The sequence below is a fragment of the Ostrea edulis genome, chromosome 1, assembly GCF_947568905.1.
Source record: "Ostrea edulis chromosome 1, xbOstEdul1.1, whole genome shotgun sequence".
In the NCBI taxonomy this organism is placed as follows: domain Eukaryota; kingdom Metazoa; phylum Mollusca; class Bivalvia; order Ostreida; family Ostreidae; genus Ostrea; species Ostrea edulis.
Window position 1 is genome coordinate 4024056 of NC_079164.1, and position 24218 is coordinate 4048273.

General features: G+C 34.0%; 1 protein-coding gene across 3 annotated transcripts; it reads right to left on the reverse strand.

Annotated features, from left to right (window-relative positions):
• Positions 1-1971: 1971 nt before the first annotated feature.
• LOC130050770 (uncharacterized) lies at positions 1972-22544 on the reverse strand. 3 transcript variants are annotated; one of them, XR_008799032.1, is made up of 10 exons: positions 22137-22544; positions 20102-20194; positions 18916-18990; positions 15314-15353; positions 14849-14917; positions 14180-14301; positions 5998-6072; positions 3955-4317; positions 3458-3609; positions 1972-2819 (listed from the first exon to the last, which is right to left on the reverse strand). XR_008799032.1 is itself a non-coding variant. In XM_056151303.1 (9 exons), exons 1-9 carry the CDS (start codon positions 22354-22356, stop codon positions 3515-3517), a joined length of 1152 nt encoding a protein of 383 aa, XP_056007278.1. In that variant the 5' UTR covers positions 22357-22544; the 3' UTR covers positions 1972-3514. The 3 variants fall into 3 exon arrangements, 2 of the variants coding, with proteins under 2 accessions (XP_056007278.1, XP_056007283.1); XM_056151303.1 differs by having other exon boundaries at positions 1972-3609; XM_056151308.1 differs by lacking the exon at positions 5998-6072 and having other exon boundaries at positions 1972-3609; positions 22137-22542.
• Positions 22545-24218: the final 1674 nt, after the last annotated feature.

Consider the following 24218-nt stretch of genomic DNA (forward strand, 5'->3'; position numbering starts at 1 on the left):
ACAATCATATCTGAGTGACAGATGTCAGCGTGTAGCCGTTGGTTCCGAACTGTCTGAATCCCAGGAAATTACGATTGGAGTTCCGCAAGGTTCTGTGTTAGGGCCTCGGCTCTATTGTTTGTTCAGCAAACCGATAGGACAAATATGTGATCTTCATGACATGGACTATCACTGCTATGCTGATGACAGCCAGATCTATATTGTAGTCGAACCGCGTCAAAACTGGGATGCTGTTTTGAATAGGTTAACACAGTGTCTCTCAGATATCCGTAAATGGATGTGTACTAACCTGCTAAAACTAAATCAAGACAAAACAGAATTAATGGTGTTTGTCCCAAAACGAAGCAAATACGATAACAATAATTTCAACATAACTTTCGATGGAAACATCATTTGTGATACTGAAAGTGTGAAAAATCTCGGAATGTATCTCGACAAATCTCTTACACTGGAAAAACAATGCAGTTCCGTTGCAAGATCATGTTACATGCATCTACGTCGGATAGGCAGCATTCGACCGTTTATAACTGATGATGCTTGTAAAATTCTAGTGAATTCTCTCGTTACATCGAGGCTGGACTATGGTAACGCTTTATTGTATGGAATCAACAAACAATTCACAAACAAACTCCAGCGAATTCAAAACACCGCTGCAAGGATAATTACACGGACTAGAAAACACGATCATATCACACCTGTTCTGATCAATCTTCATTGGCTTCCCGTTGATTATCGTATCCAGTACAAAATTCTCCTTTATGTGTTTAAAAGTCTCCACAACCTGGCTCCAGGATATCTAACGGAACTCATTATTCCATACAACACGAACAAGAGCCCTGCGTTCAGAAACCGCAAGTCTATTAACTGTACCATCAGTCAGAACTAAGACCTACGGTGAACGCAGATTCGACAAGGCTGCATCCACACTCTGGAACAATCTGCCTAGCCAGCTCAGAAACGCCAAAAATCTTGAATGTTTTAAATGTCTGTTAAAAACTCATCTTTTCTGTCAATCCTATAACCTTTAAATAGCTATGTACTGTTGAATTTAATGAACTTTGGGCACATTTGTGTTTTGGATTCCTTTGAGTGGTTTTACTTGTTTGTTTTTCATATATTTAGGACGTTGTATGTTTGCAACATATTTTATACTTTAAATTGTCTTGATTTGTACTTTTTATCCATTATGACATAATGTTGCATTCATGCTTATATGTGTAAGGATTATTCGTTGTGTATTCTATGGTTTTTCTTTTAATTATCAATTGTAAATTTTAATATGTTGTACAGCGCTTTAGAGTATTTTTAGATAAGGCGCTATATAAGTGTACTTTTATTATTTTATTATTATTATGTAAACCAACACATGGCACGAGCCTTGTTTACATAAAGAATTGTAAGCAGCTCCATCTCCCATATACCTCGACAACTGACAATTAAAGTTTTTGCTGACCATTTGTAATATCTTTTTGAAGCATTCTAAACATTACAGATGGAAAAACAAAATTTTAAAATTTCTTCTCAAACCGTGTCCTTGACACGTGGCAAGGCTTCAACAAAGGGCACACAACATAAAGGACAGGTAAACATCTTGACTGGTTTAGAGTATGAGGTCGACTGCTGACAAATAGGTGGACAAAGCTGGGTGAACTGGAGATCCGGGTTAGGGATAGAATAGACCAGGTTCAAAGGTCATTTACATAGGTACTTGCATGTGCATAAATACGTTTCACAACCAAGAACGGTTGGAACATTTTTCAAAATGAATCGAACACAGGACGACATTTCAATAAATGATCTAATATCATAATAAGATCAAGTGACATGCCTCACTTTGATTTGCGGTAGTAGTATATATTATGATGATAAGTCAGCAAATCCATCTAGGTTAAAAAAACGTTCAGCATTGGGCTTAATTTTTTAAAGAGTTGAAGAGAAAAATATTTTATGTACAACCACTACCCAATTATTTTCTAGTTTCATGCTTTTAAGAACATGACTGTCATTTTCATGATGGCAACATTGTCCAATCTTGTCGAAATTTAATTTCTGCATAGATACAAGGTCATATAAAAGAATTATACTCCTCCTAGACACCCGATCCCAGCTCTGGTGTGTCCAGGGGTCCGTGTTTACCCAACTATCGATTTTGTATTGCTTGTAGGAGTTATGAAATCGATGTTAAGTCGGAAGCATATGATATTAGAAAAGAATGAAGTACGACTGTGTAACAATACAAATACCAACACAATTCTGTATTTATTCAGACCATTTCCTAATAAAGTTTGTGAATGTTGTCCATTTGTCCTTCACCCACATCTTCCTCTGGATATTCTCCCACCTCCTCACAATCTCCCTGTAATCCTCGCTACATTTCCCCTTTATATCTAGTCTCTCTACAGCGCCTATCAACATATCAAATAGCCTTATATATCCATCCACAGATATTTTGCCTGGATTCTGAATTTCTCTACTCAGTCTGTGAGCTTGATACACTCTCTCTACATCATCTCCTACACCAGTGTCTGTGTCCTTGACCTTTTGACCCCAACCAGATTTTGGTCGATGATCCTCACTAAGTGACACTTGTAGAATAGCGTACATAACAGCAATATTATTTCTGTAGGAAAGTTCATGGACAAGGCCTGAATGGTACTCTGGTGGTAATACTGATTTTATTAAAGTCTTTTTTGATTCATCTTGATAATAGCTGTCTGGATTATCCACATACATCTTCATAACATTATACAGTATTTTCCTGGCTGGTCCTGTACACACATATTCCAAAAGATCATGTAACTCACTCCAGCCACCTTCTTCTGTAAATATTGAATTAAAAAATAATTGAAAACGCATTAAGATTACTAGATCTACAATATTATTTCCCAGAAAACATCCCACACAAGTGCCAAGAATCAACACTAATGATGGAAATAAATCATGATAATAATAATAATAAAACTCGTATATAGCGCCTTATTTAAAACAAATTACTCTAAGGCGCTTTACAGGGGTAAGAAGGGATTGGTTGTAAATTGTTTAACATTCCGTTCGAGAAAATTTCACTCAATATAGATACGTCACTATTGCCGGTGTAGGGCTGCCAAGCCATAAAAATCTTAGAGAGTTATATTGCATCCACTTTTTTGGCACTCTGTTTTCCCCTGAAATAGCTCTAAAACTTCATTGTTATTTCGGATTTCAAACATTTCGGTTGAGCATCACTGAAGAGACATTATTTGTCGAAATGCGCATCTGGTGCATCAAAATTGGTACCGTATAAGTTTTACATTATGACCCATGGGTCGAGACCTATGCTGGTGGACTGTTAGTCCTCGAGGGTCTCTACAGCCCAGTAGCTAAGTACTTTGTTACTAGCTTGAAAATACGGATGTATATTTTATCGCTGTTATAAAATTTAGAAATTCATTTCAAAATTAAGGATTATCTCCCTCACACATAGCTCTTATCCTTAGACGAATTTGAATCCACTTTTTTGGCACACTGTTTCCCCCTATAATAGCTCTAAAACTCCATTGACAGAGTCAATTGGCGAGTCGACAAATATTCCTTCAGTTACTATATTATCTTTCGATGTGTCTTCATTTCCTAAAAAAAAGAAATACAATTCTTTAACAAGTTGGGTCAATACGAGACTAATGTTCTTACAAACATCCATTACTGGGAGTAAACCTATTTTAGAGGGTAACATATTTTAGAGTTTTTGCGTTAAAACTTTTACACAAATTAATTTAAATCACTGTAAAATGACAAATTATTTAGCTATAGTTAAAAGCATTCCTCCATCATCTAACTTAGGATTGTGCAGTTCAGTTATGTTGGAAGTATTATAGCAGTATTTAATAATACATTATCTGTCTTAATTTGCATGTTCACATAATATCTAAAGTTTTACGAACAAATGTCCAACTGGGGTGAAAGAATTTAACTTACCGTCCTGGTCACTACCTGAATCTGCTGAGCTGTTCAAGTGTGTATCAGCTATATTACTTTGATGTTCCTGTTCATCCACGTGCTTCATTGTTACATTGTTAGAACTCCCACCCCCGTTATCACTCTCACGAAGTGTGTTATCTACTACAACATCCTCCAGCTCCGCATTTTCATCTCCAGAATTATCATCAGCATGTGTTTGTATTTCCTTCTTCTCATCATTTGAATCATCTTTGACAGTTTGGTTTGATGATTGATCAGTAACTGATGGAACATGCATCTCTACATCAACATTCCCACTATTGTTTCTCTCTCTTTGGTTCTCTTCGATAAACGTCACCATTTCTTGTGTCTCATTGTCACCTGACAAAAAATGAGTGTTATCTTCAACATCATCACCAGGAGCCACACCACAGTTAGCTCTACCGATTAATTTAGCTTTAAAATACTCAATTTCTATAATCAATGGTACACGTCTTGAATAGGTAAAAAACAAAGGAGAACATCAATGAAATGAATCTTCTAACCTTAATGTACAGACATGTAGGTAAGTTTTTCAGCATTTCAATTTAAAATTGATTAATACATACGACGTGTGTAAAAGTTAACGGCGTATGCTTACTCCTCTTAGATACCTAATCCCACCTTTAGTTTTTCAAGGTATGTCTTCTGTCTTAATTTCAACTTTTTACTCTTTATAGAACTTTTATTAAAATTGATGACTTTTCGTTGTTTTTACTTTTTTGCATATGAGAAAATAAACATAACACAATATACATTTCGTAAATCCTATGTTCGCCCCACTCCTTATAGGTGTTATGAGATTCGTTATCTTTAACTTCCATGGTCGTTATAACGATCTGGTTCACAAATATAACCTGTCATACCAATTGTTAAGTTGTCTCTTTACCTGATTTTGACCACGGGTTACCCTGATTACCTGATTGAGATAATGATAATAGCCTTTATTTATCCAGGATTACACAAATTAGCATATAGCTAGTTTCCATTGTGGTCCTGCATTAAACATATACACAAACGAAAAATTAACATCTAAAATTAGTATCTAAACATGAATACGATATAAAAGGAAAAGGTGAAAAAATATAGCATAAGACACATCTAATTAGTGATAAAATTATTACCTAAATATGAATACATGACATAAAAGGAAAGAAGTAAAAACAGCATTAGACACACGCACACACAGTGCCATATCACAACTACATTTGGCACATCTGAACAAAAAAAGGAAAGCACGATGTTTAAGTGTTACTTCTATGAAAATATTCCATCAAATACATAGCTTTAAAAATGCTAACCGAACCAGAACTTCGAACTTTTTGAGACAGTTTGCCCCAAAGGAATGCAGAAGGATGATCGGAATTAGGAAACTTTGACATCCGATGAACCTTAACGTCATTTTAGTTTTTTTCAATTCATTATAGAATTAGAATCTCTTACATTCCCACCACGTGGTGGATAAGTCTTGTTCCCATTAGAAAAGTCAAGATATCAAAGATCAGTGTTCTTTTTCAACCACTTGAATTATATATAAGGATACAAATTGAGAGTAGTGAAAACACGGACCCTAGGACTTCTTAAAGGTAGGATGACTTGTTAAGAAGGAGAAAGTACGTAGACTAGTAACACTTTCTGTGAGTTTTGTACCGTGATCAAACAAACATAATAAGACGATTTCAAGATTTGTATGTACAGGATTAGCTAGCAATTGCTATAACACACCAGCCAACTTTCCACCTAATGATAATATGCATTTGTAAATTAAATAATTATAAGGAAAAGTGAAGATAACGAACAGGTTCTTTATTAATTCAGCGTTTTTTGAAGATTCGTTATCTCTTTTGTGTTTGCTAATTTAGAAACTTTATGTAGAGCTACAGCTTTCTGATAAATTTATTTCCTCACAGAGCCATAGATTCAGGAGAATTCATAATACATGTATTTAAAAAAAACCCAATGCTAATAGGTAGAATAAAAATATTGGGGACGGACCAAACACGCACTAATAATCAATGTTACCATTCTCTGTACATAGCAAATTCTGATTATTTTCATCCTGTGAATTAATGTCATCATCTGCTGCTCTTCTGTTACCTATTAGAATGGAGTAGAAGTGAGGTCTGCGGGTTAGACTAATGCTTGCTGAATAATTTTGAATCTATTTCTTTTTCATCACACAAAACTTTTTTTTGACATTTATAAACAAATATATATCGTATAATACACATGTATACATGAAATGAAGACTTGATGTAGCTGAATTTCCTATACACATATAGAGGATAGAAGTCAAGTATTGATACGAAATGTGGAGGATGGATACGGGGTTCACATATTCATTAAATGCTTTAAATTGCTACAAAATACCGGATACTTCGAACTTAATAAAACATAAACTTATGCTCCGTTCAAACAAAGATTTTAATTCACAATAAACGTAAGTTAATGTGAATTAAATCTGAACAACATTCTGTTGGTGGACTGTTAGTCCCCGAGGGTCTCTACAGCCCAGTAGCTAAGTACTTCGTTACTAGCTTGAAAATACGGATGTATATTTAATTGCAGTTATACAATTTAGAAATTCATTTCAAAATTAAGGATTATCTCCCTCATGCATAGCTCTTACCCTTAGACGAATATCACTCCACTTTTTTGGCACGCTGTTTTTAGTTATAATAGCTCTAAAACTTTATTGTTATTTCGGATTTCAAACATTTCGGTTGAGCATCACTGAAGAGACATTATTTGTCGAAATGCCCATCTGGTGCATCAAAATTGGTACCGTATAAGTTTTACATTATGACCCCTGGGTCGAGGCCTCTGCTGGTGGACTGTTAGTCCTCGAGGGTCTCTACAGCCCAGTAGCTAAGTACTTCGTTACTAGCTTGAAAATACGGATGTATATTTAATTGCAGTTATAAAATTTAGAAATTCATTTCAAAATTAAGGATTATCTCCCTCATGCATAGCTCTTACCCTTAGACGAATATCACTCCACTTTTTTTGGCACGCTGTTTTTAGTTATAATAGCTCTAAAACTTTATTGTTATTTCGGATTTCAAACATTTCGGTTGAGCATCACTGAAGAGACATTATTTGTCGAAATGCCCATCTGGTGCATCAAAATTGGTACCGTATAAGTTTTACATTATGACCCCTGGGTCGAGGCCTCTGCTGGTGGACTGTTAGTCCTCGAGGGTCTCTACAGCCCAGTAGCTAAGTACTTCGTTACTAGCTTGAAAATACGGATGTATATTTAATTGCAGTTATAAAATTTAGAAATTCATTTCAAAATTAAGGATTATCTCCCTCATGCATAGCTCTTACCCTTAGACGAATATCACTCCACTTTTTTTGGCACGCTGTTTTTAGTTATAATAGCTCTAAAACTTTATTGTTATTTCGGATTTCAAACATTTCGGTTGAGCATCACTGAAGAGACATTATTTGTCGAAATGCCCATCTGGTGCATCAAAATTGGTACCGTATAAGTTTTACATTCACACAGAGATTTTTAATGCGCATTAGTTTACTTCGCATTATTGCCAAATGAGCACTGTATAATGCGAATTAATTTAATGTGAATTATTTGTTTATGCTTTAATCTCAATGCAAAGTAGAATTTAATGCGTATCCGTGTGAACAAGGTATTTTTGGTAATCAATAGATCAATGATATGGATATCATATTTCGGTTTGAACAACACTGAAGAGACATTATTTGTCGAAATGCGCATCTGTTGGATCAAAATTTGTACCGTATACGTTTTATATATTGGTTACGTCTGAATATTTAAGGTGTCCATGTGTCACAACTTTTACCTGAATTACGTCTTGAAACTTAAAAGTTTGCAACGCTGATAACAGTTCGCAAATACGCCATGAGCTACATAATTAAAATACAGAAGAAAACTCCCCAAGTTTGGTAGCCTAGCATTGGTGTTAAAAGACAAGATTCAATTGTTTTAACTTTACAAAATTGTTCTATTTCTTGGAGAATAGTGCATTCGCATTTGGACATAATGAGCATTGGGTTCGTATAGTAAGGACACTATTTCTATCAATAAAATTATGATACTGACATTGCAGAATTCATCTAATTGAAAAGTACTAGTTTCTTTGGCATATGAGGAACCTTAACGTCCTTTTAGTTTGTTTTCAATTTATTTTAGAAATAGAATCTCTTCCATTTCCACCAAGTGGTGGATATGTCTCGTCCTCCATTAGAAAAGTAAAAAAAATGGAACTGGTTTAAGATATCAAAGAAATTTGTATATAATTTTGGGAGAGGACCTACAGGAGTCATGGCTGCTGCCCAGTCCTGTTCAGTTTCTCAATAAAATAAGTTTAAATTAAGTTCGTATATAAAAAAGAATACTTGAATTATATAACGGATACAAATTGAGAGTAGTGAAAACACAGAGCCCGGGATATCTTAGAGGTGGGATGACATGTTAAGGAGGAGAAAGTACGGTGCATTGTCACACTTGCTGTGAGTGATGTACCGTGATCAGACAAACAGAATAAGGCAATTTCTATACCGCACGTACAGGATTAGCTAGCAATTGCTATAACACACCAGACAGCTTTCCACCTAATGACAATATGCATTTGTAAATTAGGTAATTATAAGGAAAAGTGAAGATAACGAACAACAATCAATCTTATAACTCCTATAAGCAATACCAAATAGATAGTTGCACAAACACAGACCCCTGGATATACCATAGGTGGGATCAGGTGCTTAGAAGGAGTAAGCATCCCATGTCAACCGGTTACATCCACCGTGAGCCTTATATTTTGATCAGTTAAACGGAATTTTCTGTAGTCAAAATCAGTGTGCCAAGAACGGCCTAACAATCGGCATGAAATACGTCAGACAGCATTTGACCAAATGATATGTTGTATTTGCAAACTAGATCAATATAACGACTATAGAATTTGCGTAATGCGGATTTTAAACGAGACTGTTGGAACCGCTGCACCATCAACAGACTGTTGAAAGATATGATCACCAAAGACCACGAAGAGATCGTCAATGAGGAACTCTAGCATATTTTTTTATTTCAACTTTCAGCGTTTAATAAAGTAATTTTTGATGACTGATCACTAGATAGGAATATCTGCTTTTTCAATTTTGGTGACGAAGCAACTGTCTATGATGTAAAAAAGTCTAGCCTTTAATCTGTCGTGAGGAATGGTCGTGTAACGTGTTGAAAAGTCATACGCTTTGATGTTTTTGATTTTAAAAAAAGTTTTGCCATTTCAAGTTTACTAAAAGTTCTTTAGAATTTCTTAGATCCACATTTGATTTACACCATTATTAGCATATGACGTAGCACAGTACGTTCGAAGTTTCTTTTCACAGCTGTTAATATATTCGTGAAGAGCAAAGATAGGGGCTTGGTGGAACATTTACTGGATTCAGCAATGTATCTTTGTTTGTAAGGGTTTTTATGAAGTTTAGGAATCCAGTATAGGTACGGTAACTCGTATTTATCCGAGGAATTGACTGAAATATCAAATGTGTCTAAAAGTGAAGCATGGCTTTGAAGAATTTCGTCTTTTGAAAGGGCAGTTGTAGTATAAGAACGATTACCAAAGGTGGAATTAATGTTCGTTTAAAATACAGTTGTAATAATGAGCCTTAGAAACAAAAAATGTTGTTACAAGCTTTGTCAGCTGGATCCAAAACATATTCCTCATGTAACCTATCTAATTGTTCTATCACTTCTGGTTTGATAAACACAGAATGATAGATGGTATATACTTTTGTTTTGATGTGTCGAATGCGGGATTTTAATATTTCTCTTATGCTTTTAATCCATTCTGACAATATATCAAGTTATTTTTTCATATTTAGCCCATTGTCTAGCATAATCCTCGACAGAATTCATACTAGAAATGATGTTCTGTCTCCAATTGAAAGAGCGAGGTTCTCTGTATTTAGGACCTTTTAGAATAATGATTTGAGGTTCTCATTTTCAACTATATCAACATCACCAGTAATCATATGTCCAGCTGGACTATACATGTAGTTGAAGGAAGACAATGAAGAACACGTAGGTGGATTAAGTATAAGATGGTCTATATCTAGGCACTGCAAAGTTCGTTTTTGATTAAAATGTTTGGATGCAATAGTAGAAGTATTGCTGTAAGAAATACAGGGTGCAGAATTGAACTTGAAATAAGTTGAATGACACGTATGAACCCTTTTATGACGACGAATGTTGCTTATGTTGCCCGCATCTATTCCTTTGGAAGGGATATTATCCATGACCCGTGGAGATTTAAGGAAGTTAGCTCCTGATCCTTTGAGCACAACTGTACAGGATGTTACAACTAAGTATTCACTGGTTCAATACTTGTCAAATTGGTGCAAATATATTGCACATCTATTGCTGAACTCTATCCGGTTGAAATTTTTTGTGTCAATTGAAATTTTGAAAGGGTTTGACAGGGACTATATTTTGTGGCGGAAGGATTCACTAATCAAAAAGTTCTAATTCTGCATGATATTACAGTTTCTGTTTCATTCAATGCATCGTCTATTTTTATACCCCTATACATGTATTTCAGTATTATAATTTATGATACAAGTAGTTGAGACACTTGGAACTAGTTCAAATGTTGAAATTTATTAACTTGGTTGATATATTTTTGCAAACAGAACGCCGATTCTTAAGAACGTTTTAATTAATTTACTCGGAATTTTGTATGAAAATTCAGTATTTTCGAGAATAATTTAAAATTTTGATCTCCAACCCCCACTTTTTAAAGTTGTATTTTAAATTGGAAGACCAGACCTAGAAAATTATGTAAAATTTTGGAAATTGACATTACTCCTAATGTGTCCCTTTGAACTCTCTATTTTGATATGATGAAGTTTTTCGTATATCAAGTGTAAAAAGGTCATTGTTTATTTCCTTTACTAGTACTAATTTCTTTTTTCATCTGTAGTGTTAGAGGACATGGTTATGTATCTATTTTATGTAACCATTGATTTGTGTTGCTTATGTTGTGTTGACACTAATAGAAAAATCAAGTTTAATTGAATACATTTTAAGTGCAAAAAGGTCATGTTTAGAACACTATAGCTCAATAACAAGCGTTGCGACCCCAGTTTTTCTTTTAATTTCCTAATTCTCCTTCAATGTAAAAATCAAAAATACACTTCCCAAAAAATGACATTATTCCAAATGACAGGTGCGAACCTCTTTAAAGAGGCTGTGATTGGCAACATCCATAATCATAGAGTTCAGTCTATATTCAGGTGTTGAAAAATCCAAGTATAGACTAGCTTCTTGAAATAACGAATGTAAAACTCTCAATGGAACAGAGTAGAGTTTTGTGCGAATATGATGTGGACCTATAACTGTCTGTTGACGTAAGGTAAAAGTGAATCAAACGTGACATCATTTATACTTGGTTTTTGATATGAACGATGTCAATGACTGCGTTTCCGTCTTTGAGTATTGGGAGTCCTATCACATTCACGTTATTTCCTGTGGACTAGTCAAATATTCTACATCATATACATTATCATTGCATTCATATGGATCCAGTGTACTTTATGTTGGACTATTTATGTGATAATAATTTTTTTCAAAAATCCTTACCTTCATGAACAATATGAAGAGGATCATAGAGTTTGGAAAATACCGATTTTAAATGAAATTTGATACCTTCGTAACATCAATTTATTTGTCCCGTGGGGATCCGGGTTAGAATACATCATCAGTACACCCTTGCTTGTCGTAAGAGGCAACTAAATGGTGCGGTCTTTCGGATAAGACCGCAAAAACCGAGGTCCCGTGTCACAGCAGGTGTGGCACGATAAAGATCCCTCCCTGCTCAATGGCAATAAGCGCCGAACATAGGTCTAAAGTTAGCAGCCCTTCACCGGCAATAGTCACGTCCCCATATGAGTGAAAGATTCTCGAGAGGGACGTTAAACAATATCCAATTAATCAATCAATTTATTTGACTTTAGCCCATCTCGAATTATGATTTGATAATACACAGAAGATGGTCTCGCATATCTAATCAGCTGTTGAGGGACAAAAACGCCATATGCAGATGATAGTGGAATATTGCTACATAAATATGGAGAATATAAAGTAATTCTGTGATAAAGTTGAGATGTTGACGTAATTATTCAATAAAGTATTCAAATAGGAAGGAAATGTAGAAAAGTCTTCGATGCATTTTCTTTTGAGTTCGCTGGAATATATCAAGTTGAAAACTGAATGTCATAGTAAGATATATCTTCTCATGTAGAACTTTGTGAATAAAGCATGTCTCATGCTATAAAACCAGGTCACCCAAACTCCCCGTCGAGGCCTCATTACGTCACCTACGAATATACCTCACCTATGTGACGCACCACAATATACAGATTTGTATATTGTGAGTCCGAGATTATCACGCAAACAAATTACACTTAAGAAGTAGTTCGCAGTTAAAAGTTTGAAGATATTAATATTAAGAGCATTAATATAAAAGTATGTATTTTATTTTAAACATAAAATGATCAAAAGATCATTAAAGAGTAGGGAGACTCTGTTCAAATTATTGTGTAAAGTAATGAACTTGATGTTTACGTTCTTGTTTTGAAAGTTGTTTACGTTTGACGTTATGTTTTTTCGTCATTCTACAGTGACGTCACAGTATACGCGGCCTAAGAAATCGCTATCCCATAATGCCTAAGTGGAAGAGTTTGGTTTGTGAGCAAACGAACTCTGGTGGAAGTTTGCCAGGTCACCTAATAAATAAGCACAGTTAGTATCCGCTGGATGATCTGATAAACAAAATTTACGACGGTACTGCCAAATATTATCATATGCATTATATTAATAACAAATCCAGAGTACTTTTGCGGAGTGATGGTTAACAAAGTAGAATTTCTGATACTGATCACTAGATAGGAATACTTTTGAGATCCATTTTTATTGAAGAAGCAACTGTCCTTGATGTTAACATTTAAGTATATAAAGGGACATTGACATGCCTTTTTAATGTTTACAATTCTAATCTCATTTATTTCTAATGGTCAGCAAAAATTTGAATGTCAGTTGTCGAGGTACATGGGAAATGCAGAGCTTTATCATGTAAACAAGGCTCGGGACATGTTTCTGTTTACATATGTGAAATATACTAATGAAAGGTTCGTTTAAAGCATATCTTTTTTCAATTTACATGTTGATTTTAAGCACAATCAAATATTTTCTGGTGTTTTGCACATCTCATTTTATTTTAAACATGCTATTTTCTATTAAGCAATCAGATTTTATCTATGTGTAAACAAAAATATGGCACGATTCTTGTTTACATAACAAATAATTGTGAATTCTGTATCTCATATTTTGGTTGACCATTAGATATACTCTAGCTAAGCATTGTAAACAATGAAAATCGAAAAATAAAATTTGAAAAATTTCAGCTTAAATCGTGTCCATGCCCCTTAGATTTATGATATGGCGGTGTAAAATATTGTAGACTCTAATGTTTTAGTGCTGGGCTACGTTCAAGATTGTAGCGGCTAACCTAGGGGCTAGGTATGGTGGCTGATTTCTGCAATTTTACACTTTATCGTCTTATTGTTATTTCGAGGCGAAAAGACAACAAAACGATATTGAGCAAATTTCGTCCCGAAATAACGAAAATACGACAAATCGATATTATTAGTTACTTTTCACTTCAAAATAATGAAAAGACAACACATTGTAAAATGGAACAAATCAGCCACCATACCTAGCCTCTAGGCTAGCTGCAACGATGTTGAACACAGCCCTGTTTAATTTGGAAAAGTTTTAAGATTTTAAATTTACTAAAATGTTAACTTTTTTAAAGAATCCTCATGTATGGTACATGTATATGCTGTGGTGTAATAAATCTGAGCTCTCCTTCACATCAAGTTTCATGAGAAGTAAGAAAGGGCTTGTTATAACATTTACTGTATCCCTTAATGTATCTTTGTTTATTAGGGTCTTTGTAATGCTGAATAGATACGGTAACTTGTAGTCATTCATCCCATTGACTGTGATGTTCAGTTTGTTTAAAACCGAGACGTGATTTTGATGAATTTGTAAAATCCATATTATCCCCAAAATACAATATTATACAAAATATTATCAACGAGATTAAAACTTTATATATATATATATATATATATATATATATATATATATATATATATATACCTCGACTGTGTCGTCTTTTCTTGATCCTCCGACGAACTGCAACAACAGCAATAATAACAGCAATAATAATTGCTAGTAGTACAACTACACTGACTGTAATCCCTATAATAATCCATATAGTTCTGGAAAAAAATGAATTATATGTCAGTGGAGACTCTGTTAGAAGAAAATTAGCTGTTTAAGAATTACATATTTACACTGTTTGCTAATGGCGTAAATTCTTGACGATCACTATCAATCTTTTGATCTTTATCTTCATACTGTTTGAAATGTTCATTAAACAAGCAAAACACTTTTAAAATTCTAAATCATATCATTAAAAATTGCAAAGGTATTAGGGGGAAAAGATTTAACATATACATGTGCACATATTTATAACTGAGTCAAGACATGGATAAATTTGATCCTGGACAAAGAAGCAATTAAAACCGCTATGGTTAAAATGGATATTGAACTGATACGCATCAGTAAGAACATGAAAAACATCATACTTTCTTTATCCAAACAATATCCACATTCATCCACGTTTTATCTATAATAATCTTTGTTTCATTATTTTCATGTCTTGATGCAGGTAAGCTTTATATCCCTATACTGATGTGCGACTCCTGTAAATTCTTTGTATCATTGTATCATCACTGTTATTTTCATAAGCTATATATCACTCACCCGTCATTAGTTTGTGATTCCTGTGAATGTGTTGTATCATATCCCCCCAAAGTACCATTGACTGTTGTACTGAAATAATTTAAATACACTCATATTAGTAACAAGGATATTTATAGAGGTTAAATTTCTACTTGCTCAAATTCGTATACAATCAGAATTTTCGTTCATTTGTTGCAAGCTTTTCCATTAGTCTTGATCAGCGTCTTTATAGTAGACATCATTTAACGTTACTAGTGGGTGTTTTTATACATATGAAATTCTGAAACGGAAATACATTCTCATGAAATGCCGTTTTATCCGGAGAAACAGCCGAGTAAATACTAGTGAGATTACCATGCTAATGGAAACTACAATGTATCACTGAGTACCGCAATATTACCACAAGAATGATCAGCAAAGACAATAACGTGCGAAAATGTTTATACTTGTGTAATTATAGAGAGATATGTATAACATAAGGCTTACGTATCTAAATGAGGAACATTTTCGTGCTCACAAAAGATATCTGAAGAAAAAGAAACATGCATGTATGTACACATCAAATGAAATATTAAAATGATTACCCGGTATCTAGTTTAGTAATGCTACTCTTCGGGATGTGATTAATTCAGTGAAGGAGGAAATGAAATGAACACCAACAGGAAAGTCATAGAGTTGTGTGCACATGCATACAATGAAAATCCATCATAGATCAATGATAGCTTTCAGAGTTCTTAGAGGTGTATACGAGGTTCCACCTCTGGTATTTTCAAGTGTCTGTGTCTGCCCTGCTCTGAATTTTGTGATCAATCTCATAACTCATATAAGCAATACAAAATAGAGAGTCGGGCAAACACAGACCCCTGGATATAGCAGAGGTGGGATCAGGTGCCTAGGAGGAGTAAGCAACCCCTATCGACTGCTCGCATCCGCCATGAGCCATATTTCTTGATCAAGTAAACCTAACGTTCTTTACTGAAGTGGAAAAGTAGATAAAATCATAGGTTGATATTTTAAGACTTCGTCCACATTAATTTGCTTCTCTGAAACAGAAACTAGTGATACAAGCTTATCTAGCAGTAGCTATTAGATCGAATACAATTATTGATGGATTTGAAAAACCCTGAATGACTAACAATATGAAGAGTATACAACATGCAGATGATTGTATTCTTCCTCTTAAAGATGAAACCTCTCTAGAGCATTCCTTAAAAGTTATAGCAAAATTCAGCAATGTTTCGGATATATATTTAAATATGTCAAAAATAGAATGCATCTCAACGGGTCCTCATAAATATTATTAGATAACAAGTTAGAAATGTTAAAGTACACAATGATAGCATAAAAACACTTGAAATTTATATAGGACACAATAAAGAAATGTGTTATAAACAATTGGACATAAAATGTAGATGATTTAGAAAAACTGTTTGAATCATGGAAAAAAAGAAAAGAAAAGCAACCATCTTTGGTAAAGTATGGGTCATCATTAGTCTTGCAATGTCAAAGATTATATATGTTGGATCAATTCGGATTCATTAATGAAGAAGTAGTTAAGAAATTTCAAAGTCTGCAATTGTTATATAACTTTATATGGAACGAAAGAGATATAATAAAAAGAAATACACAGACTGGAAGTGTCCTAATGGGAGGTATAGGAATTAATTATGTATCTTTTGAAATTAAAATCCGTAAAAGTATCTTGAATAAACAGGATTTCAAGCGAGAGAATCTCTCTATTAATTTTTGTAGACAGTTTGTGCAAGGAAACATATTTTGATTATGAATATCTATGTAAAACAAATATTACCAAATCAAATAATTATCAAATAATGGAACATTGTTTTTTATTCTACAAGGAAATGCATGTATTTCTTAACGAATATAAAAGAAATTAAAAACGATTTTGTCTGAATGCATTATCAAGGGAACCGATAATAAGAAATTTATGTACAAAAACCAGCCAATATTTGTTCATAATTGGCTAAAGATCAGTCTTAAATATGTGAATGATATTTTGAATGAAAATGGCATAAAACTCATGGAATAGTTTAACGACAAACTTATATGTCAAAAACCGTGGATTTGTGAATATATGATTACAAAAACAGTTATTACAAAACCTTCAAAAGTTATGAATTTTCAAATATACGATACGAAAACATTTTCTGGGAATACATCATATGATTTATCATGTGAAGGACATGTTATAGTATGAGATATAAATTCAAAGTTGATTTACGAAATTCTTTGTCATGAAAATAGTATACCTCCTTTACACCAAACATAATTATTACGGAAACGCTTTTGAAATCCAAAAAAAAAAAAAAAAAAGAAATAAAAAAAAAAAATTAAAAAAAAATTAAAAAAAAATCCCGGCTTGGAAATCTATTTATTAACAAAACATCTTATCCATTAGATACAGAAGTATATCAGAGTTTAATAATGAATTGTTGAATAAGCTATTATGTAACAGAGAATTGCTGAAGAAATGGAAAATAGTAGAAAATGATTTTTGTATCTTTTGCAGAATTGTTAAAGAAAACAATGAACATCTTATCTTAAAATGTAGAAATGTTTCTCATATATGGGGCATTGATAAACAAGTTTTAAAATTTGATTTATCATGGAATAGAATAGAAATTCACTATTAAAACAATGAAAAGACACTTTTTTTGAATAGCATAATATCCCATATTGCCTGTAAAATAAACAAGTATAACAAGTAGTGCAGATTAGATAACAAAGACGAACAATCTCAAGAAATACGTAATCACATAGAAAATAAACTAAATTTTTATACAGAAGTGTATAAAAAAATTCGGGGCAAAATATCCTAAGGTTATGAAAGCTATTAAAGAAAAAATGTAATTTATACGCCGTTGCAGGATAAAAACAAAAGTATTTCATCTTTTTTCTTTGTCATATTTCACTGGAATAAAAATTGAAGGTGGTGTGTGTCTGTGTGCACGCGTGTGTGTGTGTCTGTGTGCACGCGTGTGTGTGTGTGTGTGTGTGTGTCTGTGTGCACGAGTGTGTGTGTGTCTGTGTGCACGCGAGTGTGTGTGTCTGTGTGCACGTGTGTGTATGTGTCTGTGTGCACGCGCGTGCGTGTGTGTGTGTCTGTGTGCACGCGTGTGTGTGTGTCTGTCTGTGTGCACGCGTGTGTATGTGTCTGTGTGCACGCGTGTGTCTGTGCATATACTTATGTGAATGTGTTAAATACATGCCTTTTTCTGCGATGAAACCTCTAAAAATATTTGTATATTCACATTTTTGATTATGCTTCGATAGGAGTTTTTTGAAAAAATTTAAATTGATTACAAACAACTATATCTCTATATTAGATATAATTGTAATAGACCATTTATATTCTGGTATCTTGCAAGAAGTTTCCACTACGAACAGGGACCTTGTCCCCCTGTAATGCTGTCATCGAGGTTCTGGTATGAACTTTTAAATTGGTTAACCTCTCCTATGGCAGTTTCAGCTTCTTAATGTACATATACTGTTTTTTTTTTAAAAGGCCTTCTTTTTTGCTATAACATGTCAATGGATTTCGTTATATAACAGATGCACATGCATGTATATTATATATGTGTGTATGTTTGTATACGTATGTGTATGTGTGTATATATTTGTGTGTATGGGTATTTATGTATATTTGTATGTTTGTATATGTAGATATATATATATATATATATATATATATATATATATATATATATATATATTCATTTATATATGTGTGTATGTATGCTTATGCCTATATACATCTAATCCAGGGGCCCCCTGGCACCTTAGGTGAGGATCATAAAGGGGTCTCTGCGGAGACTTTACCCCGAATATTAACGTATTTTGAAATTAAAGACTGATTTGAAAAGCAAAAAAGCCTTATCTAACGGGATGCAATACTTAAGTACTAGTTTGATAATACTCACACTTATATTATTACATGCAATACTTAAGTACTAGTTTGATAATACTCACACTTATATTATTACATGTAATATTTAAGTACTAGTTTGATAATACTCACACTTATATTATTACATGTAATACGTAAGTACTAGTTTGATAATACTCACACTTATATGATCCAAAGGCGTCTTCACATTTCTTTTTGCATGAACCATTTTTGTTGAATGTCGATGAACATTTGCCTTCACACATAAAAGAGGTTTAAAGACAGATTTGCAAGTATAAACACGTAGTTTTCATATTACTTGTATCATTATTCGGTCTGTTATTAAATGAATAGCAGATATGTAGATGTAATTGGAAGATCAGTGCATGGAATATTTCATATGAAGATCAGTGCGTGGAATATTTCATATGAAGATCAGTGCGTGGAATATGAAGATCAGTGCGTGGAATATTTCATATGAAGATCAGTGCGTGGAATATGAAGATCAGTGCGTGGAATATGAAGATCAGTGCGTGGAATATTTCATATGAAGATCAGTGCGTGGAATATTTCATATGAAGATCAGTGCGTGGAATATGAAGATCAGTGCGTGGAATATTTCATATGGAGATCAGTGCGTGGAATATTTCATATGAAGATCAGTGCGTGGAATATTTCATATGAAGATCAGTGCGTGGAATATGAAGATCAGTGCGTGGAATATTTCATATGAAGATCAGTGCGTGGAATATTTCATATGAAGATCAGTGCGTGGAATATTTCATATGAAGATCAGTGCGTGGAATATTTCATATGAAGATCAGTGCGTGGAATATTTCATATGAAGATCAGTGCGTGGAATATGAAGATCAGTGCGTGGAATATTTCATATGAAGATCAGTGCGTGGAATATGAAGATCAGTGCGTGGAATATTTCATATGAAGATCAGTGCGTGGAATATTTCATATGAAGATCAGTGCGTGGAATATGAAGATCAGTGCGTGGAATATTTCATATGGAGATCAGTGCGTGGAATATTTCATATGAAGATCAGTGCGTGGAATATTTCATAGGAATTGTTCTACAGCTTTTAAAACGTGATATCTTTTTATTGAATTTGATATTAGTTGTGTATTTGAGAGAAAAAGGAAAATAACAATGAAATGAAATAGACACAGACCGAATAGTAAACCTACACATGAAGACAAGGTTTCGAGCAGAAAAAAGCTTAACCATATAAATGTAATTTCAAAACAAATTGTAACATACTCAATTTTGGAAGAAACAATTAATTTACTTATTTATCAAATATTCCCACAGTCTTTCACACCAAATTTATAAATTTATATGCAAAATTTCAACTTACAAACATCAAACAAATCCTCGTTCCACAGGCAGTAAGATGTACAGCCTTCTTCTTTTATAGCATCTGATAACTTATCGTAGTATGGACAATAACCTAAAACATACAGTGGAAAGGTAATTTATATTATGATAATATTATGATTATATTATGATAATAGTATTATACATTTATTGCATGATAGTGAGGGAGATATGAAGATTTATTCAACCAAGAAAAATCATATTCCCCGAGGGCAACGCCCGAGGGGAATATGATTTTTCTTGGGTGAATAAATCTTCATATCTCCCGAACATTCATGCAATAAATTGTTTATTATACCGAAACAAAGCAAGACTACAAAATTGTATTTGAGATTGGAGTTTACTCATCTATACATCGTAGCCTACATGTATGTAGCTGAGATCGCCCTAACAGTAACATCGCGCCGTCAACGTATATATAGAAGGTACAAACAGCGAAACACAGTGATATGATAACCAGTTTTTGTATTTCCATTCTCCTTGAATGCTGATTTACTTGCATGTTTTTATATCAACCAAAATCAGTCGATTTTAAAACTGTATATCAGAGACTCGCATATTTTGTACCTTACGAACTATGAAAGTAGAATGACTCGGACTTATTGTGACGTCACAATACTCTTCGTCTACTTTGACGTTAAATTTATGGAAAATGCACGAAGCTGCCCAAGGGGAAATATGATAGGGAGATATGATGTTTGAGAGGCAGATATGAAGTTTTGTCTTCCCTGGCACGTGACTGTCTAGACCAATCAGATTACGCGTTGCATAGAATTCTCATACTGAGGTATAACAAATTGCTACAGAGATATGGTAAGCGGACGATGGAAAAGCTGAAGTCATCTCGTTTATCATAAAGTTGTGTTGTTGTTAATCTGCCATTGATATCTATGTTCAATAACATACTCAAATATGAATGATATTTGGAACACTGTATGGGGCCTTTTATTTGAGTTTACTTGTAAAAATCGAGTGTATATACGCAAGAATGCAAATGAGCATTGTTGGTAGAGAAACGTCGTCGATATACATGCATATCGATGTCAAGTCGAAGGGCACAGTAGGAGATATTTCCTTCCCATATAAAAGTGTATGATTGAATTCTACCTGATAGTAATATAAGATCAGGTCATATAATCATAAAGCATAATTTGTTCTAACAGATCGTTGGAACATCTGATCACCAAAGATTACGTAAATAATGTGAAAGAGGAACTCCAGCATCGTTTTTGATATTAAGTATCGAGAGTGCTTGTATGTAGAATAGAAATTGTTCTTAACAAAGTAATGTTTTGGATTATATGTCATGCGTATAGCTCTGTATGTCCAGAGGTTGGTGCTCCCCCTTCTCTTCATTTTGCATTAAACAAAGGATTTATCAGATTGATCACAGTTTTTTTTATCTTTGTTTGTTCATTGCCTTTACCAATGTTTTTGTCTTTGACATCTTGAAGAATTGAAATGAAAGATATTTTCTGATTATTGCGCTACAGTTATACACAATGCACTTTTGAATCTCAAGAAATATAAGACATCTTGTTTAACAGCTGGGAAGTTTAAGAGAAATAAACTTAAAATGTGGAAATAAAAATAAATCTCATTCTGCAATCATGAAGTATGCTGACGGAAGTGTTGCAGTTCTTACCTTATGCATTTTCAAAAACAAAATCTATTTCTTAAATTCGTATCTATTTCGCTTTAGTCTTAGTTTTTGGCATGTCTTTAAAAATCGGGAAAACCCATCACATGTAAAACAAAAGTAAAAATATCATTTCTTTTTACATTATGTTCATCAATATATCTGTTGAATAAACATAAGTTCGATTCGTTAGTTCAATTAATACTGGCTTTTTTTTGTTGCATATTTACCTCAAAATTGCATCTTTGAAAAAAATGAGAACTAAAAGTACAGTGAAAAAGAATGATGTCATTAGACATAGATCAATGTACTATCTTCAATATAAATAACTACATACTTCCCTGATCATGATTCACAAATAGTATTAATCTTTTACCTGGTGTAATCCATTTCCACTCTACACAAACTTCCATTTCCTTATGTTGATCATCAGGAATGCAGTGATTGACCACGTGTTCACCTGTGCATGTTATTTTATCCTTGTTCGTTTTGTCCAGTTTATAAGTCTCCAAACACGATGTGTTGGTGTATCGGTAGGATGCACATTGTGAAGTATGTAAAGTCAAGATACACACTAACGTCACCACAATTATCATGTTTAACACACAAAAGTATGTAGAGTCAAATGATCGCAAATAGTAGATTTAACAAGGAAAGGCTAAGATAACCAACAGTGATAACTAAACACAGGTAAATGTGTACCACTAAAATTCCCCGGTAATTTCTGTTCACGTGATCCGATTGAAATTTGTTTTCGATAATCAGCATTCTATGGTCGTTATAACGATCTAGTTCGTCAATACAACCTCGCATGGGGTCAAATGCTGTCTGACGTGTTTCATACCGATTGTTAAGCCGTTCTTGGCACACTGATTTTGACTGCAGATAACTCCGTTTACATGATCAAGATATAGGGCTCACGGCGGGTGTGACCGGTCAACAGTGGATGCTTACTCCTTCTAGGCACCTGATCCCACCTCTGGTGTGTCCAGGGGTCCGTGTTTGCCCAACTATCTATTTTGTATTGCTTATAGGAGTTATGAGATTGATCACTGTTCGTTATCTTCACCATGCAAGCATTCGAAATATAAATGTTATACATGTAATGAAATAATTTGTGATTTTTCCTTTTAGATTTGGTACAAGCATTTCCACATTTACGTTTCTTGCTTGATCTTTAGGGAAAGAATTCTAGAACATCACCACAATTCTCAAGTTTTATTCTCTCTCGTGTTTCATGGTGGCGTTAGAAATTGACGTTATAATTCATGGTCAGATCTTGGGATTTTTGCTTGTCGCTCACTCATCTCACAGATTTGAATTAATGTCATAGAGCTTTTTCCTGAATTTACAACTTTCTTCAGTTTATTTCATTGGTCAATTTTACGTCCAAGTGGGCGGGTTTGTGAAAGTTGAAAATGTGTGGGTTTGCAAGAAAGTTCTAAAATTTTATTTACAGTGTTAGGAATTTTTTATTTTCTGTCGACATATTGAAAGTCACACAACATATGATTACATTAAATGGTGAAATTGAAACATTTTGTTTTAATTCGGAACTCCTTATCCAGCCCCATATTGAACTTTCTCTTACACTTGCTAAAGGTTCTTGTCAATTACACTTACAATTAACCAAAGTTTCGTCATTTGTAAACTGTGGTCATGATAGGTGAAGATAACGAAAAGTGATCAATGTCATAACTCCTATAAGCAATGCAAAATAGAGATTTGGGCAAACACGGACCCCTGGATATATCAGAGGTGGGATCAGGTGCCTAGGAGGAGTAAGCATCCCCTGTCGACCAAACACGCCCGCCGTGAGCCCTATATTGTGATCATGTAAACATGTAGCACGGACATAAAATGTCAGCTATGCATAACAAGGGAATCCTTATTCCGAGATCATCAGCAACACCTCTTAGTAACAATTTAAAAGTACCGTAATGCTGTTTGCATGAAATGTGATAACAGTTTTTCTTCAATGTAATGTTGAAAAACAACATAAAGACGTGAATTTTACGTAAAATTTACATGAATGTTATGTGAAATGTATGTAAATGTTTACATAAAGTACATTAAAGTACACGAGAAAAGCTTTCCGAATTTGACGTTTTTCACATGAAATGCCACGAAATTTACTCCGATTTGAGTGACTTTTTATTCATGCAAGGTGAAGATAACGAACAGTGATCAATCTCATAACTCCTACAAGCAATACAAAATAGATAGTTGGGCAAACACGGACCCCTGGACACACCAGAGGTGGGATCAGGTGCCTAGGAGGAGTAAGCATCCCCTGTTGACCGGTCACACCCGCCGTGAGCCCCATATCCTGATCAGGTAAACGGAGTTATCCGCAGTCAAATCAGTGTGCTAAGAACGGCTTAACAATCGGTATGAAACACGTCAGACAGCATTTGACCCCATGCGAGGTTGTGTTGACGAACTAGATCGTTATAAC